General features: G+C 37.1%; 1 protein-coding gene across 1 annotated transcript; it reads left to right on the plus strand.

Moving 5' to 3' along the window:
• The first annotated feature begins 418 nt into the window (after positions 1–418).
• Positions 419–14231, plus strand: LOC126827924 (deoxyribonuclease-1). Its single transcript, XM_056102312.1, has 8 exons — positions 419–571; positions 2902–2990; positions 4753–4830; positions 5361–5479; positions 5865–5968; positions 6792–6946; positions 7751–7847; positions 14199–14231. Exons 1-8 carry the CDS (start codon positions 419–421, stop codon positions 14229–14231), a joined length of 828 nt encoding a protein of 275 aa, XP_055958287.1.
• Positions 14232–19097: the final 4866 nt, after the last annotated feature.

Consider the following 19097-nt stretch of genomic DNA (forward strand, 5'->3'; position numbering starts at 1 on the left):
TATATCTCAGGTATAAGGGTATTCTGGGGCGGATCCAGAGTGTTAACTGAGCTCTGTGGAAAGCTTCTGAGTGAAAAGATTTTTGTGTGGTATAATATGGAAACAGCTGTCAACAAATAGTTGACGTATTTTTGAGATATTAAAGAAGATGGTTGGCTAAAGTGGCTGATTCGTGTAAAATCACATTTTTTTAAAAATTGACTATCGTTAATAACAAACAAGAGTTTGTTTTTATCTCTACTCAAAGAGAAATGACAGAAGTTTAGATCACCCGGTTTTAGTTTTGTGCATAAGCGTACTGCCTGGCACTTGGATTCAAGGGTTTGGTCCTACTGTACTTAGTTTTTTACTGTATACGGTTGTTTAGGTTTTGTTGAGTATGGGTAGATTGTCATTATTGTTTATTACAATCTCAAATATGGCGGTTAGTCAAGGTCTTTATTTCTTTATTCTTGTTCTATCCGTTTATTTCGTTTCCTCCGATGAACCATTAACTTTAGGGGCTTTTAACGTCAAGACTTTTGGGAAGAGCAAGATGTCGGATTCTACAAAGGCGACACGAATAGCAGAGGTGAGTCCATTTTTACATCGACAATATCCCACATTTCACCTGACAGTGTAGGCCTACTCAGTATAACTTACTTGGATTGACAAGTGCTTCTCATTAGAAAAGAAGATGTTATACATACATTGATGGGGAGAGGAAGGGGTAGGGGTGTCGTGAGGAGACGGCAGTCTTCTAATATCTAAATCGACAACATAGAGTATCTTTTATAAAAATCGGAAGCTAAGTATCCAAGCTTCAGATACGTTTTTTGTTTTTTTTTTGTTTTTTTTTGCTTATCTACTTATCCCAAAAGACTTGAGATTATTGGATGAGACGTATGTGATTCTAGACAAAAGTACGAGTACGAACCCAAGTATTGTGACGACTTGAAGATAAACCATCAAGCGGGTAGCGCCATAAACAAGTCGTTGTGTAGCGTCAATACATTCTATATTATGGTCAGCTACGAAATATCCACATTTCTCAATTATACAAATGGCATTTCTTTACAGTAAGTGATGCCGTGGAGAGATACACATTGGGTATTATTCCACAATATTGCAAGTACACGAGCATATTCATCAATTAGATAAATAAATGACAAATTACGCTGCTTGCCATGATCTATTACCGCTTTAACACACTATTTACAAAAAAAAACATCCTATAGCTTGTATAGTTTTATTTGAGACAATTTTATTACATATAAAGCACTAAAAGTGACGGATTTGCTGTATATAGACATCACCAAAAAGTTATAAATATTAAAGGGTTATAGCCACATATTACAGGTTTAGTTAATTTTAACGGTACACACATAGTCTTACGTTATCAGTGTTCAATGCCCTAATTGTTAAATGTGGTTTGCAGATATCTCATCCTTATTCTGATCGAAAACCATTCTAGCTATATGCATGCGGGCTCGATGCATACTAGTGGGCAGAACCTGAAATACCCGAAAACATTTTTGGATTACAGACGACGGTCTGCGAGAGGCGAAGGAGTGGAGCTTACCCTATAGACCCCCACCCCACCCCAACAGAAGAAAATTTGGAAAATTTGACGGCCGCAAACTCGTTTTCCTGGTGCGAATCGTGATAGAGGGAGCCTAGAGAACGATTTGATTAAAATGCAGTATGCAATAACTAAATATGTCTATTGCAGGTCTCTCTTTAGGTCTGAAATGTTATTTAAATTATTAATTAGACATTTATTAACTTACCAGACCATTATGAACTCTAGATGTCATCGCTAGCCTACGATATTTACTGAATTAGAATCCGATCTGCTGCTCAACGTTCATTGATGATTAAATCAAAAAATGGATAACTGAGACTATGTTTTTATCGTACCGGCTTTAGTAATGATGATCGAGGCTAGGCCTAAAATTCACTCGCTAAATTCTCTGTTCAGAGTGGATCAATTTGACTGAAATTTTCAGCAAATTCCCTATACATTATCCAATTTTTAACTATTATAGTGAGGATGCCAGCTCTTTATCTAATCTCCCATAATGTATCTTTAATCGAGGTAAATTTACTAATTCTTTGACACCTTGACATCAATTCTATCCTACAAAACTCTGCCTCTGGCTCTGGTAATCTAATTCAACGAAAAGAGAGAAGAATGTTACTCTGTTTTATTTAATTCAAGGCCGATTTAACACAAATTATGTAAAAAAATTTATAAAAAAAGAGTGAAATGTTACTTTATTTAAAATTATACCAACATTTCGTTTCATTTTTGTTGTTTGGAATGTGCGTTGGATAATGTGCAGGCTGTAATTGAACAGTTGTTTCCATATTATACGAGTAATACGACACACAAATCCGTAATTCAGAAAGTTCGGTTAACGTAGCTAAGTCTTCAACTCAATATTAACCAAAGTCTTCGCCATTGAAAACATGAAATATTTGTCAATTTAAATCAACATTGATGTTGTGATCTTAACGGGAGCAGATGGGCTTCTGATGTCCAATATTTAAAACAAAATAATCATTTTTACCATTGGTACAAGAATCAATTTGAATATCTAGATATTCGAATGACAGTCAATTATATTGTCACTAGGGGCCCATGGGGAACACGCCTACCTTTTGATATTAATGGACTTCCCAACCAAGTAAATGGGACGAAAATAACATGCAGTTTAATTAAATTTGAGAGGTACAGGCTACTGCAACAAGCGTGTGAAACACAATAACAAAGTGTATTACTTGCTATGTATAACTGCTATATGGGAAAAATCCCTCATAGCACACTGTATGCCGTCCGTCTTCATTAGCCCAGTATTGGAGCAGAACATTAGGACGTTAAACACGATTTCATTTGTATTTCTGGGGTTTCTTTTTCAGATCACAAGTCGGTATGATATTATGTTATTACAAGAAATTCGTGATTCAACAGGATCAAGTTACAGACAATTACTGTCAATGATGCAAGCGTATGTATATCGTAATATTTTCAGTAGTGATACTCTAGGATTTAGGATAAAACATAAATTTGAAGTCCTGCTTGAATTTGTAAAACCGAGAAGGCAAAAAGTTAACTATGGAAGTTGCTGCCATTTTTAATTAAAGTTATAAAGCTGAAATTGTTGGTCCCGTTTTCGACTTTTGACTTCAAGAGGCGAGCAGTCGAGATTATACAATGGTCACAATCGGCTTCCATATCAGGCCGAATAATTATGTGACTCAGACTATAATATTTAATTGCCCACTTCATGAGTTGGTAGGTCTACCGAAAAAACCATACCTAAAACGTTTGTATTCCCTAGAAAAGTGACTTGTGTAAAGTGGCATATTAACCGAAATTTAGCACATTTTCAGCTTATAGTGTAAGATTTCACACGGTTTACGTTATCTCATTTCATTCAAATTCTATTTCGTTTTTTAAAAAGTTTCAATACTGTGGTGATCGTTTTGATAGAAACTCAAAAACGAACTAGCATGTTCAAATTTCTTTAGGTTTGACCAAATTTCTTTAGGATCGACAAGGAACTATAACCATACTATTTTAAATAACTTCAGTCACAGATGGAAGTATGTTTCCAGCAATCTCATGCGATGAATGGGTGTCCATAATTGCTGTAGGCTACAAGCTTTTTACAATCGGCGGAACCAGAACCAACAATTTTCACTAGAAAGAGTAGGAACCAGGGGCGGATTGGCCCATCGGGCGATCGCCCGAAGGGCCGATCGGACAAAAAATGAAAAAAATAATTTTGTCCAATTCGTTTAAAAAAAAACACTTTTTCTGCTGAACATTATATGGGGGGGGGGGGGAGATATTGGACCGGCCATGGAGCGATGATGATCATGTTGTATGTGGCCGGTGGCTTTAACAGGCCGCCACGCCATCATTGGAGCCTGGAATGAGCTGGTATAATAGACTTTCTGGGCCGGGTGTGCTGGGTGTGGGCCGGAATTCGGAATCCTGCAATGGGGATTCCGAATTTCATCCAAAATTTCATCGGATTCCCCTGACACTGTCGCGCGCAAATTTACTAATTATTAAGTCACCTGCACTCTGTTTGTGGGGATACGCCAGAAATGTCTGCCGATGGTTCGTAACTCCCCAAAAAATTCAATTTTAAGGCCTCAGCAAAATTTGATGATAGCTGGTCTGTTGGCTGAATATGAGTGCGAAACGATTTCCTGAGGCTGGTGTTAAACATTCCTTGACATTTTTATTAACTCGTTATTTTCAGAGATGAAATTACAGAATTTCGGCCTAAATTAATCGATTTATGAGCTATATTATTTGACAGAGATTATTATCAGATATGCCACCAAATCGCATATTTGGGGTTCATTTTTCAAAATTTTCCCGGGGGAAAGTCCCCAGACCCCCTATCAGGGCTCCGTGGTGAGTAACAGGGGCCGCACCGACACGGGAGCCCGGGCCGGTTACCGGCCCCAATCCGCCCCTGGTAGGAACAAGACTAAAAGGGAATTTCGACCCATTAAACTGTCGTCATTATCTATGCTTTGATAAAGTAAAAGTAGAAATAGATGGATCATTTTTCATTAGCGGCGCTCAATCACTACTCGATCTTGCCTCTAATGATTTAAGCGGTATCAAATGGACAATAATAGTCCTCTAAATTCTAAACAGCAAGTGTTTATCTCCTAATTAGAGAAATTGTTAAGTTGCATATCCAATATAAGATACATTGTTAAGTTTTATGTTGTATAATTTTGCAGTTACGGTAACTACAGTATGTCAATAAGCGAAAGACTGGGTAGAAGTAGCTACAAAGAACAGTATGCTTTTTTATACAGGTAACACTATATATTAAACATGTGTCTTGATCAAACAGTCGCCAACTTCAATATGTATTCAATATTCTTTTAGAACAAAATAGAATTGGAAACCCCATAAAATATCATTGTCAGACCATCTAGTAGAAACTATATACTAAACGTTAATTACCGGAGTTAGCAACGCTGACTATAATTGCCAGCTACGTTCAATACCATTCATTTCCCTTTGCTAGCTACGTTCAATAACAGCAATTGTCATTTGTTAACTACGTTCAATGCAGGCAATAATTGCCCTTTGTTAACTACGTTCAATGCCAGGAATTTCCCTTTGCTAGCTTCGTTCAATACTAGTAATTAACATCTGTTAACTACTGTACGTTCAATTCCAGTAATTAACATGTATTGACTACCATAACTACGCTTACTACATTAATTCATGCCGCGTTAAATAAAATTTATTATTATGTTAATTACGCACATACCGCCTTGCACATTATTAATTATTGTACTGACTACGTTCAATATCTTAAATTGTGAATATATTAAAGGAGCGATAAGATACAGATATTGGACAGTTATCAGTATGATGATGGTGATGATGATGGAACTGATGTATTTGAAAGAGAACCTTTCTGTGTTTTAGTTCATCCTACCAATAGCTGTACATGTAAGTAGAGGGTGCACGTAAGTAGAGGGTACAATCTTAATGCTCAAATGGAATGGAAGGTTTCCTTGTAACCAAATACTGTACTTCAGAAATCCTAAAGGGCAATCAATAGGATTCCTAGTAAGTTGAAGAATGTATATAGTTTGAGACCGATTGGATGATAAGTTGTTAGAACGAGTAATTAATGAAAATTGTTGAAATTCAGTAGAATTCTTCGTTTAACTAATTTAAACACCATTTTGAAACAGATCTATGTGGACGAAGGACCGACGTGTTGGAGTGACGGCAATAAATGTACTACAGTACATACAGCAGTCACAGATATAATAATATGTTGTATATCACACTAACTCAAATTCTCTGTTTTGGTTTTGCTTCATTTCAGCCTTTGGTATTATAGCACTTCATTCTAAACCCACAGCAGCTGTTTCTGAGATTGGCGCCTTAAATGATGTTAGAACGGCCGTTGAGTCCAAGTGGAATATACAGGTTGACATATTTCTTTTTTATATTTGATGTTGTACTACAATGACATCTGATAAATTTTCATTGAGATCATGTCAACGTTTCTGTATTTCTATCCAAGGATTCGTTTGGGTTTTTTTGGGTGGATCGTGAAACAAGAAGCCTTGGTATTTAACAAACGCATTTAAATATATCGCCTTTTTGGGCAAATCTCTAATCCCCCGAAAAAAGTCAACTTGTGCATTATCTCATAATTTTGAGATCCCCCTTATTCGACCTACTGTTGCTGGAACTAACCGGATATTACCGTTATCAAGAAATTGTAGTACGATGTCCCCAAGATATTAGTATACAAATTTTGTTATATAAATTTGGCAAGCTATCCATACAACAAAAATTATACAAAAAGGGGTGCATTATTTCTGCTTTCTCTGCGGGGTATAATGGAATCTTACGCTTTAAGTAGCGTGATCGCAGAAGAATTTAAAATCATAATCACTTTTATGGAATATTGTTAATGAATTAGAGATTTTAATAATGCATGGTTTAATGGCCTTTAAATCAAACATCTTACAACCCATAGCAGTTGGACACAGATACTCGCCTGTTCCAGCAAGACTCGGGATGGGGTGTATTTGAAAATGACATGGTGAGCATACGAAGCAGAATGCAGATACGCAAATATCGTTCACTGTGAAAAGGGGTGTGGTGTGGAACGGGTTTATATAGGGTATTCTGATATTATTATTGCGTATTATGTATTGAAGAAGTCCTCTAATAATATCGACTTGTGATGCTGAGAATTGACAATAGTTACTTATTGTCATCGTTGGATATATAATTGCAGGATGTGATGATAATGGGGGATTTAAATGCCGATTGTACCTATGCTAGTGAATCTAGTTTAGCGGATAAGAAAATATATGGTGATAAAAATTACAAGTGGTTGATAGACTGGTCACAAGATACAACTACTGGTACATCACAATGTGCTTATGATAGGTTAATACCCTCTATACAATATTCTAAAGCAGTAATCGTTCGGGCGGCGTGTACGTAAAAGAACCCTTGATAGTTGCAATGTGTAGAGTAAGCAGAAACGCGACTGTCCGGCGGAAAATGCTTCCCATAGCACATTATATGGTATACATATGCCCGTCTTCATTAGCCTCATTGGTGCAGAAATGTAGGACGTTAAATTTAATTTCCTAGTGATTTTCAAATCCAAATTCACGAATCCACATGCGGATTCCAAAGTGGATTCCAAATGCATGTCAGACACATGCCAAAGTAAAAGCGTATTATATTTACTCGGGTAAAATGTTTGTCATAGCACACTGGGTGTCGTATGCCCGTGTTAATTATACCGGTTTTGAAAAGAAAGGTATAAGGACGTTAACATTTCATTTCATCGATTCATTTATAGAAATGAAATGAAATAAAATGGAATGGGGTTTAACGTCCTACTGTTCTGCTCCTAAACTGGGCTAATAAAGACGGGCATAAGCCATACAGTGTGCTATGAGGGAAATTTTGCCCGGCAGCGGCGCTACGGCCTACTCTTATATCGAATTCCAACTGCCAAGGGATCTTTTACGTGCACGCCAATATGTACACGGGACCTCGTTTTTTCGTACCATCTGAACGACTAGACAGCTGTCCTTGTCAGGCCCTCCATCCTGCACCACTGACAAGGGGAAACCACGCCGGAAAATCTGAATGAACTTTCCCGGCCAACACCCGACCTCCAGGCTAGCGAGCTAGCGCCTTAACCACATTTAAAGAAGTATTTTGTATTTTATATAGGATAATATCACGTGGACAAGAACTAGCCAGTGTTCTAGTAGCAAATTCTCCACAAGTTTATTTATTTGATCAACATATGAATTTATCTAAAGAACAGGTAAGCTTTATTTTCTTATCTGATTAACGCCTTCGCCTTTTTGCTTAGGTGCCTATAAAAGGTTTGCATATTTAGGTTTTGGCGACTACCAAGTGCAAGGTAAATGGTTAACTATGAGAACCGTCCATTAATAAGAAGTGTTGTCAACTGTTCTGGAAAGTATAGACATTATCATGCACCTCACAGATTTCGTTTGATTAGGTCTAAACCCACTTACCAATGCCGTAATGAATGCAAATTTCTGTTCCAAATTATGACTGGTCAATAACGTTACATCATGATTCGCGAAATTTATTACGCCCAATTAACCAGTGCATAGCAGACTATTGCAGAAAAACTAAATGCGTGACAAACGAGGCTATCAAAAACGGCTACACTGTAAATACATGTAATACTGTTTGTAGACGAACAATACTTTCACCATTTTTAATACCTTAAATCACTGTCCAAAGTTTTAGGGAAGACCCCAGATTAAAGAAGGACTGTCATGTTGCTGTACTTGGGGTAGATTTGATTGAACGGGAAGAATAGACACAAGTCCCTCCAAAGTTTAAGTATCAGAAGCCAAACCAGCAATGGACAGAGAGGGATTTCTCGGGCCATTGCTTCAGGAATATGGGCCATTATATACGCCAGGGCTGGTGCGATAGTTTAAATTATCCGAGTTTTTAATTTTTCTCAAATGAACAAGTGTGTTATCATGTTTATGATCAATCAAGAGGAGAAATATGAAATTAACGTGAAATGACAATTGCGTAACGTGTCTGAAATTAGTAATTATGCTTATGCTTTGTTATTCTAGATGTTAGACATCAGTGATCATTATCCTGTTGAGGTACAACTCAGGTTTCCATCAATTTGTGGTGAGAATTAGTACATGTATTTCAGACTGATAAACTAAATTGATATGAATAGGATTCAGTCGACAATAGTTCTACAGGCTTATTACCGAAACGAAGGATGGTTCTTCTAACAAAATTACTAGCACCATGGTTTAAATCTAATAAAAACCTATTTAAAAAGGGAAGAACATAGGAGATAATTATATCACATTTAGAAAGGGTACTACAAATGGGCCGGGCCCTAGATTAGACCCCCCCCCCCTCCCACTTCCCTAAATGCTATTTTACTAGCCCCAGCCAACCCAGGACATAAGTAATTAGTATAAGTTAGCAATAATGGATCATCTAAACCATACTATACAAAAAACCAAGTCAACTAAGTCAAACAGGAGTGATGCCGAGATCGAACACGCCCCCCCCCCCCCCGCACAAAAATCAGAAAATTATAGACTTTGACAGGGAAGACATCCATCTGAACTAAACATGGTCATTAATGAACAGATTAATGTATTCCAACATATTGTAAGTAGCGAAGTATTCTACTCCTACCTCTTTTCTGGAATCGATCTTTAAATACCAACCAGAAGGCAAGCACTGCTATAAAGGACAGTATTTGTAGACAGTATTTGTCCGCGATATCACCCTGGATGGAATCGGCCGTTAAGCCCGACAAACCAACCAACCAATCGACAGTTTTTTCCAAAGGGCGGGGCTTGTTATAATACCACCCACAATATAATGTTGCTATGATTATTTGTAATGTTAATTTGGTCATGTGTTTATTGTTTTAAATCCACAGATCCTTGTTCTTCAACCGAAATTACAGATGTAAACAAATTGAACTTTGGGATGACCAAAAACAAAGTTGTCAGCCGATGTGTCCTTCGTTCGGTAGCGCAACGCTGTCTCATCCATTCAAATGTGGCCAATACATACAGTGCTTTTGGGGTTTCCCACTCGTTCTAAATTGTCCAAGTTTTCCTTTCGAACCATGCAAAAATCCATGCTAAGAATCGTGGCACCTTGGTTATTCATATTTGGGGCCCTCTTGATTTAAAGATACGTTATGTAAGATTTAGATAAAGAGCTGGTCGTTCTTGCTATAATTGTTCACAAAAAGATACTACAAAATGAATATATTGAAAAGTCCATTTAAATTACTTTATTCTGAGCTAAGTTATGGCTGTTGTTTGTTGCATTGATTGTTCATTATCGTAACCACGGTACTTGTATATCCGAGACTCGGTCCTCCATTATCGTAAATCATTAAATGGGCGAACCATTCTAATCTATTTAATCCTTGGACAGCCGATGGCATCGAGAGTTGTTTGTGATCTTGGCATGTTAATAAATGTCTAATTAATAATTTAGAAAGACCTGCATTAGTAAATCTAGCTCTTGAATAATGTATCTTTAATCATAGATGTACAGCGGTTTCACGGAACCTAATTTCCCTCCGTGCATTGCTCTCTCTCTCTCTCTCTCTCTCTCTCTCGAATTGATGCAGAACATTTTTTTCAAGATGGCTGACATCTAATACGTTTTATCATTATGGAATTTGGTGGAGTTTTATATATTTTTTAAAAGAATAAAATTGGTTTTTGTGAAAATTTCTGGATGATTAGTTTCTTATTGTTATGTTACTAATGTGCTATATTTGTTTGTTTTGGTAATAATACCAACCACCGTTCAACTTACTCCATCAAAATAACATCATTTTTAAAATGACATTTGTTTGACATACTTATCCAAAATCTAAACACTGACGTACCTAGAGCATCGCATATTCAACGAGGGCTCTATTAACTCCTTGAAAACCATTTAAATTCATGCATGACTCGTGAATTAAAAGGCAACAACGCATTTGCCTCAATTATGGTTTGACAGATTTATTGCAACTAGAACATACAGTCGAATCCAAACATGTCGTATGTAACCCTACAAATCAAATCTAAAATCATTAACATCAACGGACAATAGTGCAATTTTCAAAAGTAATTTGTTTTTATCTTAATGATTTGGATGCAATAAAATGTGTACATGTAACCAAAGAGACGCGGCTATCCTCCTCGTATCGAACACACGTGTAACACTGCGGAAGTAACATCAATGTTTTAAAATAAAGGTAACTTGTGAGTGTGAGACCCATACATATTCGATTCTATATTTATAATTAACTAGCGGGTTGACCCGGCGGAGCACGGGTATATCCATGAACCGGAAGTAGAATAACTCCGAAACCGGAAGTGATAGTCCATCGCCACTAGACCTGTGTTACGCCCCGGTCCAAGCTACCTCTATAAGCCAAATTTCAATCTTGGGACAACCCTAGTGTAGCCGCCAACCCTGGACAGACAGACAAACAAACGACAGTCACTCAGTATAGATTTATTTACATAATTAAACAATATAGCTCTATCAGCATGTTAATTGATCCGATTGAAACGTGGTGTGATTAAACACGAACAAAATGTTGGTCTATATGCATATTGAGCGGCACTATGTGTAGTGCAAGTGGCCTGTACAAATACACTACATCGTGCTCTACACCCAACAGGCCTGTGCCAGATTTATTTTAGAAACGATGAAGGAGATCACGGTGGGTAAATGGGCAAGACGCTGGCTCGCTAGCCTGGAGGTCGGGTGTTCGATGCCTGCATTAGCCGAGAAAGTTCATCCAGATTTTCCGGCGTGGTTTCCCCTTGTCAGTGATGCAGTACGGAGGGCCTGGCAAGGACAGATGTCTAGTCGTGCGGATGGGAATAAAAAACGAGGTCCAGTGTACACATTGGCGTGCACGTAAAAGATCCCTTGGCAGTTGGAATTCGATATAAGAGTAGGCCGTAGTGCCGCTGCCCGGGCAAAATTTCCCTCATTGCACACTGTATGGCGTATGCCCGTCTTCATTAGCCCAGTTTAGGAGCAGAACAGTAGGACGTTAAACCCCATTTCATTTCATTTCAGAAACGATGAAACATGGTATGATTAAATAAATATCAGTGAGTACAAATACACTACATCGTGCTCCACACCCAACTCGTCTGTGCCAGATTTATTCTAGAAACGATGAAACATTGTGTGATTAAATCAGTCTAATCGAAATGATGTGGGATACAACGCAGCAAAGTATCAAATTTAATTTACCTTAAATACAATTAATTTACAGACCAATCATGTCTGATTGCCGTCAAATTTGACATTAAAAAGGACAAAAAAGAAGTTAAAAGAGAGAGACAAATGGGGTTCCAACTGGGCTAATGAACTAGGTGGAATGATAAGAAAGTATATTGAATTTTAAATATTTGATTGATCTGATTTTCATAATATCCTGTACCCAATCCTCTACATGATACGATCACAGAGCAGAGGTTGTGCGCAATCAAATTATTAAATAATAAAATAATAATTTCCGTTTTATGATTATCTCCGAGTAAAACGCAGTATAAGTCAGCCACCATCATAATAAGTGTCAGTTGTTACTGTGGTTCCAGTACTGTCAACTTGCTGTATTGTCTGGACAAAACATCAGATTTCTAAACCAAGAAAAGATATTCCTATTATCAATACCAACTATCATGATGTATAAGCTGTCTATTATTCTTGCTGTGGTAAGTATTTAAAATATATATTGTATACCTGTAGAGCAACCGCCCAGATATTACAGGGTTTCCACTCATACAAATGAATTTAATTTTTTTTAAAATTGACACAAAATCGCTTATGTGCCTTGTCTGATAGTTATGATGTAAACACCTCACTCTGTCCGCTCATTTGCCAAGGGTATTAAAAGTGCATTCGGGTGGACGATTAGAGCCTGTCACTTGTAGCCAAATAACAATTCTGTCTTCTGTCCCTGCATTGGCCGAGAAAGTTCATCCAGATTTTCCGGCGTGGTTTCCCCTTGTCAGTGATGCAGGACGGAGGGCCTGACAAGGACAGCTGTCCAGTCGTTCGGATGGGACGAAAAACCGAGGTCCCGTGTACATATTGGCGTGCACGTAAAAGATCCCTTGACAGTTGGAATTCGATATAAGAGTAGGCCGTAGCGCCGCTGCCCGGGCAAAATTTCACTTATAGTACACTGTATGGAGTATGCCCGTCTTCATTAGCCCAGTTTAGGAGCAGAACAGTAGGACGTTAAACCCCATTTCATTTCATTTCATTTCTGTCCCAAGAAATCAGTATATCTCAACGTTTTTAGCTACGTTCTCGAACCTAGATGTCGTCGCGAAATCGTCGGTATTGCCGTCTCTTCCGTTGTAATTACCACCAACCTTGATCTGAATCACCAAGGTCGCTTGATCCGCCTGTTTTCTGAGGCAAAAAAGCACTGACAAGGAAATATATCCTGTAGATATGCATATTTCAACACAAAGTTTAAATGATTTCACAAAAAAATGACAACATTGTTGATAATCTTTAGTTCAATTAAATGGAAATTAAGGAAGATATGCGGGTTGTAAGAGCCCGTGCAAATCTCAACAAACAATATTTTTCACCATGCTCGCGCGGAGCAAATTTTTTCTCTGCTACGTTCTTCTAAATAACTACGAACAAACAAACGTATGAAAGCATTGCCGCCGATTTGGCCTTATTCCACTCGAGTCCTATACATGTATGCACCTAAATGAGCAGAAATATTTTCCAAGAGCATCTTCGTTTTTATAAAATATCTGGTAAATCTCCTGACTTCAAGCAAAACGTGATGATATGGTCTCCACCCCCGCTCAAATTACTGATGAAAATACATACGACTTGATTATTCAATATGTAAGATGCCAATGACGTTCAATATCAAAACGCAATTTTTTTTTATCAGATTGAATCGATCACCAAACTCAAACGTAATCAGATTCCAACATTAATTAATACAATCAGTACTTCCAGATGTTGACAGAAGTATTAATGCATACGTGTTTGGTATAATTACAGGTTGCCTGTGTTTTAGCCGGATCGCCAATACCAAGTAAATATTTTTTTATTATACATAAATAAAAATATATAGTAGAATAGTTAATTAAAGCTATATATATATATGTATATATTAGCTAAAGTAAAATAGATTTTACCGATACGATTGTTTATATTTTTATGGTAACATATGCGTTAAGGAGAAGGGGGGGGGGGGGTCATGTTTCTGGACATAGGGATAAGGTAGGTAAGCCCACCGTTAAATTTCCTCTGTACCCATGAGCGGAAGTCTGTCTGCTTTTAAGTTATAGTTTGCTGTTTACTTAAATTGTCGACTGTGAAAATGATATAAAATGGCTTGCCATCTTAACCATGGCTTAATCGCTGGATATAACTTTTCAGCGAAGACCGTTGTTTATCCCAGAAGGCAAATCAACAAATAAATTTTGGGGTTTATTGTCATTTTAGATATTTTGAAAAAAAAGCAAAGTAAACCAAATACAGTCAATCTCAACCGGAAGTCAAATGTGTGTGTGTGTGTGTTTTTTTTTCTTTCTTTTTCTTATATGAATTTTCTGTATTTATTTTTGTTTTTCAGACATGGGTTTTAGATGTCCACCACAAATGCTAAGTATGAAGTTTATTTATGTTTAAATTTTTGGACAAAAGTGAAAATCGTTACCGGTACCTGAATCTATCGCCATTATGGAATAGTGTCAAATTTTGAGAATCCGAAATCTTTTTCGTATCTAAGCCTAAGTCGACGGTTGATGATGATTAAGGGGTCATAACATTATTATGTTATTCTAAAATGATCGAAGTACTTTGTTGACGAGACTCTAAACATCTATTATAAAGTGTAATAATATGTTTATACAGTACCAATCTTTCATTTGTATTTTTCACTAAAATATCAGATTTCTCATGGCTTAAAGATAAATTATGGGAGATTCGATAACGATTTGGCAGTTCTCACTATAATAGTTAAAAACTAGATAATGTAAAGGCAATTTGCTGAAAATTTCATTCACATTGATCCACTATGAACCGAGAACTAAGCGTTTGAAATTTCCGCCTAGCCTCGATCACCATTACTAAAGTCAGTACGATAAACAGTAGAGTCTCAATTATCCATTTAATCGTTAAATCGTGCATGAAAGCTATGCAGTAAATCGGCTCATAATCCACTTAAGATCGCAGGCTAGCGATGCCATCTAGAGTTGATTATGGTCTTGATAGGTTAATTAATGTCTAATTAATAATTTAGATAACATTTCAGACCTAAAGAAAGGCCCTTAATAGACAGATTTAGCTCTTGCATAATGTATGTTTAATCCATGCTAATATGTACTCAGATTGATTTTTAAACATTTAATTAAGAAAATATAACCAAAATACCAACGTTATATAAGAGAGAGATAAATGGGGTTTTATGTCTACTCGACACAAACTAGGTTATTTCGGCACTAACCTAATATGGTTCAGTTTTATTTCAATAATCTGCTTGCACCCAAGGGTCTTTAATGTTGGGGGAAACCAACTCCATGTCACGTACAAGCAGCGGAATCAAAACCACACCACTTGACTCAGTGACAGACCTAATGATCTAACCGGCATGCGCTAAGCCATTGGACCATCCAACCCCCTGCAACGCTACATAATCTCCCGGTCAGGATTAAATCGGATTTAAAGGACAATATTGGTGACAGTCATTATCACACATGTGATAGAGCTGGTTAAACACATCCCAAATATACTTTTAACAAAGAGATCATTGCTACAATAGCTGAGTAATACAGGTTTCCCGAATCGGAAGTGGCGAACGCCAAAGGAAAACACGAGTCACCGTCTATATAACTGACTGAAGCGACGACTGATAACAGATACACGGCCGAATTTCGGCTCACTAATAATTCCTTCGAAGACCAAAAGTTGTTATATGGGACTCTAAAAGGATATCTGACAATTCAATAGAAATAGAAAAATAGAAATAGTCTGTACATTCCCTTGTTTATATTCATTCTATACCTTATAAAAAAAAGGTAATGCACGGACTTTTTCTGTTTTTCTTTCGTGTTCTCTTATCTAGTGGCAGTCAATTCTTTTTATGAATTGTCAGGTATCCTCTCACAGTCTCACACAACAACTTTTGGTCTTCGAAGGAATTATTAGTGAGCAGAAATTCGGCCGTGTATCTGTTATCACTCGTCGCTTCAGTCAGTTATATAGAGCGGCGACTCGTGTTTTCCTTTGGCGTTCGTCACTTCCGATTCGGGAAACATGTATTACTCAGCTATCGTAGCAATGATCTCTGTGTTAAAAGTATATTTGGAATGTGTTTAACCAGCTCTAACACATGTGATAATGACTGGCACCAATATTGTCCTTTAAGATCGGTCTATTAAATCTGTTCGCCCACAACAAAATTGTAATTCAACATATCTTTGTTAATACTGAATGGAATTGAATCATTTTTAAGCGGATATTCCTATTAGAGATCAATTGTTCACACTATTGTGCTAAATTCACACAATGAGGCTTTAATATATGGTATGTTTTATTACAGGGGAATTAGATGATGTATCCGAGGTACCAAAGTACTGTTTTGATGTAATGACAGAAAATGGTGAATGTCTTTTAGATGATATGATATTAACAATGGACCAATGTATATTTTATTTTGGCCAGGATTATTATGATCATTTAGCACAGATTCAAGCTAATGTTGACAGAATGTTTAATAATTAATACGGTGCTCCCCAGCAACCTCGACAATCGCAACTCCATAGTCGTTGAGTGAAGAGTGCCAATACTAATCTAATACAATATTTCTGAAAGGTTAAATGCTCCTTAATATTCAGACAGAGAGCTGGTCGTTCTGTTACAATAGTTTAAAAATAGCTAATGAAAATTTAATACATGTAAATTCAAATTTTCAGTCAAATTAATTGATTCTGAGAGAACTTATGAGTGTTTGAAGTTTTGACAATATAGCCCCGATTGTCAAGTACTCTTGCAAAGAAAATAAACAAAGTCTCGATTTTCATTTTTTAAGTTAAATTACTAATTGGCGATTGTGTTTTGATCCACTCACAATCACGGCCAGAGGAGGGTTGATTATGGGCCTGTAAGGTGAAGGAGTGTCCAATTAATCATTTATATAACATTTGCAGCCAAAAGAATGATCGACAATAGGTAGAATTTAGCTCTTACATAATGCTCCCGTCAAAAGGCAAAACCTAGTAACTCACTTTTTTCTTATTTTGAGAAAACAAAGGAAAACGCAATGAATGAATATTAAACCCCAGCTCATCCATTGATTTGACTATTGAGTTACTAGGTTTTGTTATGGTATTCTAGATAAATGAAGGAAGTTGCTAGGTTTGAAACTGCTTACAAAATCAAAAGATTGGAAGATCTAGTACAACAACGGGAAGCACATACCCTTGTAACTACAAATTTGGTCCTAACTCAAAAGTGAGTTACTAGGTTTTGCCTTTTGACGGGAGAATGTAGGTTTAAAGCAGAGCAGTTGTGCGAGGCAGAATAATTTGTTGTCATTATATAATCAGCTTTTAATTATACTCATGTTTCAATATGCCCCGTTTCTTGGAATATTTTTGAATAAGTTCCATTGTTTCCGTCTATTGCGTCACTTACTGTAAACAGCCGTTATTTTTGTAGCCTATCAATTTAAGATTTTTAGTTTTCAAACATTGTACTTGAGAAATTTGAATGTTTTGTAAGATTCAATAACTTTGTAGATGACTATGTATGTTTTAACTCTATACAAAGACTGGTTTGTTGTTATTTATTAACTGCTAATAATATTGCTACTTTAAACAAAATATATTTTCGTTACAATTTACAAGAAGAATAAGGTTTTTGGGTCATTCTTCTATTGGATAACGGAGTCTAAAAACCATGCTAAAAGACGACACACTCGCTTGTTGGCATGTGTATGGCCGACATCCGTAGGAAATATAATGAAATTTTTACGTTCTACTCTTCTGCACCAACTGCAAGTACGCCTAGCAGTATGCTGTGAGGGAAATTTGGGCCGGGCAGCGGCATAACCGTCTACTACAAAGGATCTTCTACGTGGCATAAACTGGACTTGGATTTTCCATTTTATCTGGAGGTCTAAACATTTTTCGGCGAACACTGGGATCGGAACCTTGACCCCGTCTTAGTCACAACTTACAGTTACAGCAAAGATGTTGGGGAAAGGGGCTTGTAGGTTATGGACTTCAAATGCAACGACGTGGTTGATTACGGGAGAGATTCGGAAGCCATTCTGTTTGTGCCTACAGATAGGGGATCCACCTTAGCTGAATGACCAAGTAAGACGGGGTCAAGCTTTCGATGATGTTGTTCGCCGATAAAGTTCCTCGGAATTTTCCACGATGATTTTCTTGTGGGTGGCGCTAAATGGTAATGATAAAGTCAAAATACCACCAAGGCCAAAGTTAAATTAAAACGGAAAATGAATGTGTCAAATGACAAATGTTTTATTGCGAAATGCTGTTTTTTAACATTTCTCTCCTTACACTTTACATTTGCGCTCTGCCGCATCTCATTTGTCCTTCGCGCTTTTTACATAGCATCTTGCGCAGAGCAGTATGTTTGATATGCAAATGTGGGATATCACGTGACTTATTAACATATACGGAAACGATCGATTTTTCTTGAAATAAAAAAATATAAATAATGATCTGAACCAAACTTTTGCCACCAACAAGTACAATCAGTGAATGAATCGTAGACATATAGAACTGCAACTGTAGTGTTATTATGGTCTTTGTACCAGACTATCTTGTGAATCTACCGATTAAAATCACCAGAAATGGACAAACATCATATTCTTGACGTCCCGTGACAACCTGCGCCGTTTTGAAGCAGACCCTAATAATTTTTTGGCCAGATTTGTAACCATGGATGAGACATGTTTCCTCAAATGAAAAAGGAACTATTCGGTTTTCATTTTCCTAGTAATGGTGATGTTATGTCAGCTGTGAACGACTTTTTTTTAGGGTGGCTGAAGAAAATTTCTTCCTGACCGGCATCCAGGCCTTGCAACAAGTTTGCAAAAGTATGTACACCTCGAAGGGGACTATGTAGAAAAATAAATGGAATCCATCGACTTTGTAGACCTACAGATTTTTAACGGATAGGCTATAACTATTCAGCCAGATCTTGTATCTGCGCAAGTTCGAAGATGTTTGCCTGTCACACAAGAAAGTGTTGACTGTAATTATCGTATACTAAACTATTGCCCGAACACTAAATAATACGGAGTTCTACTTTCTCCATAGTAGCGGTTCTCTATGTTCAGAATGAACTGTTATTGGTGCATGACATGAGAACGCGTTGGCTGTTAAATTTGTGTAGAATACCGTCCTACTACTGTGACAATCGGGGTAATGTGGACGGGCATACGCCAAGTAGTGAGCTACGAGGGACATTGTTACCTGTCACCGGCACTACGGCCACCTGT

This window comes from Patella vulgata, chromosome 7, assembly GCF_932274485.2.
Source record: "Patella vulgata chromosome 7, xgPatVulg1.2, whole genome shotgun sequence".
NCBI lineage: Eukaryota > Metazoa > Mollusca > Gastropoda > Patellidae > Patella > Patella vulgata.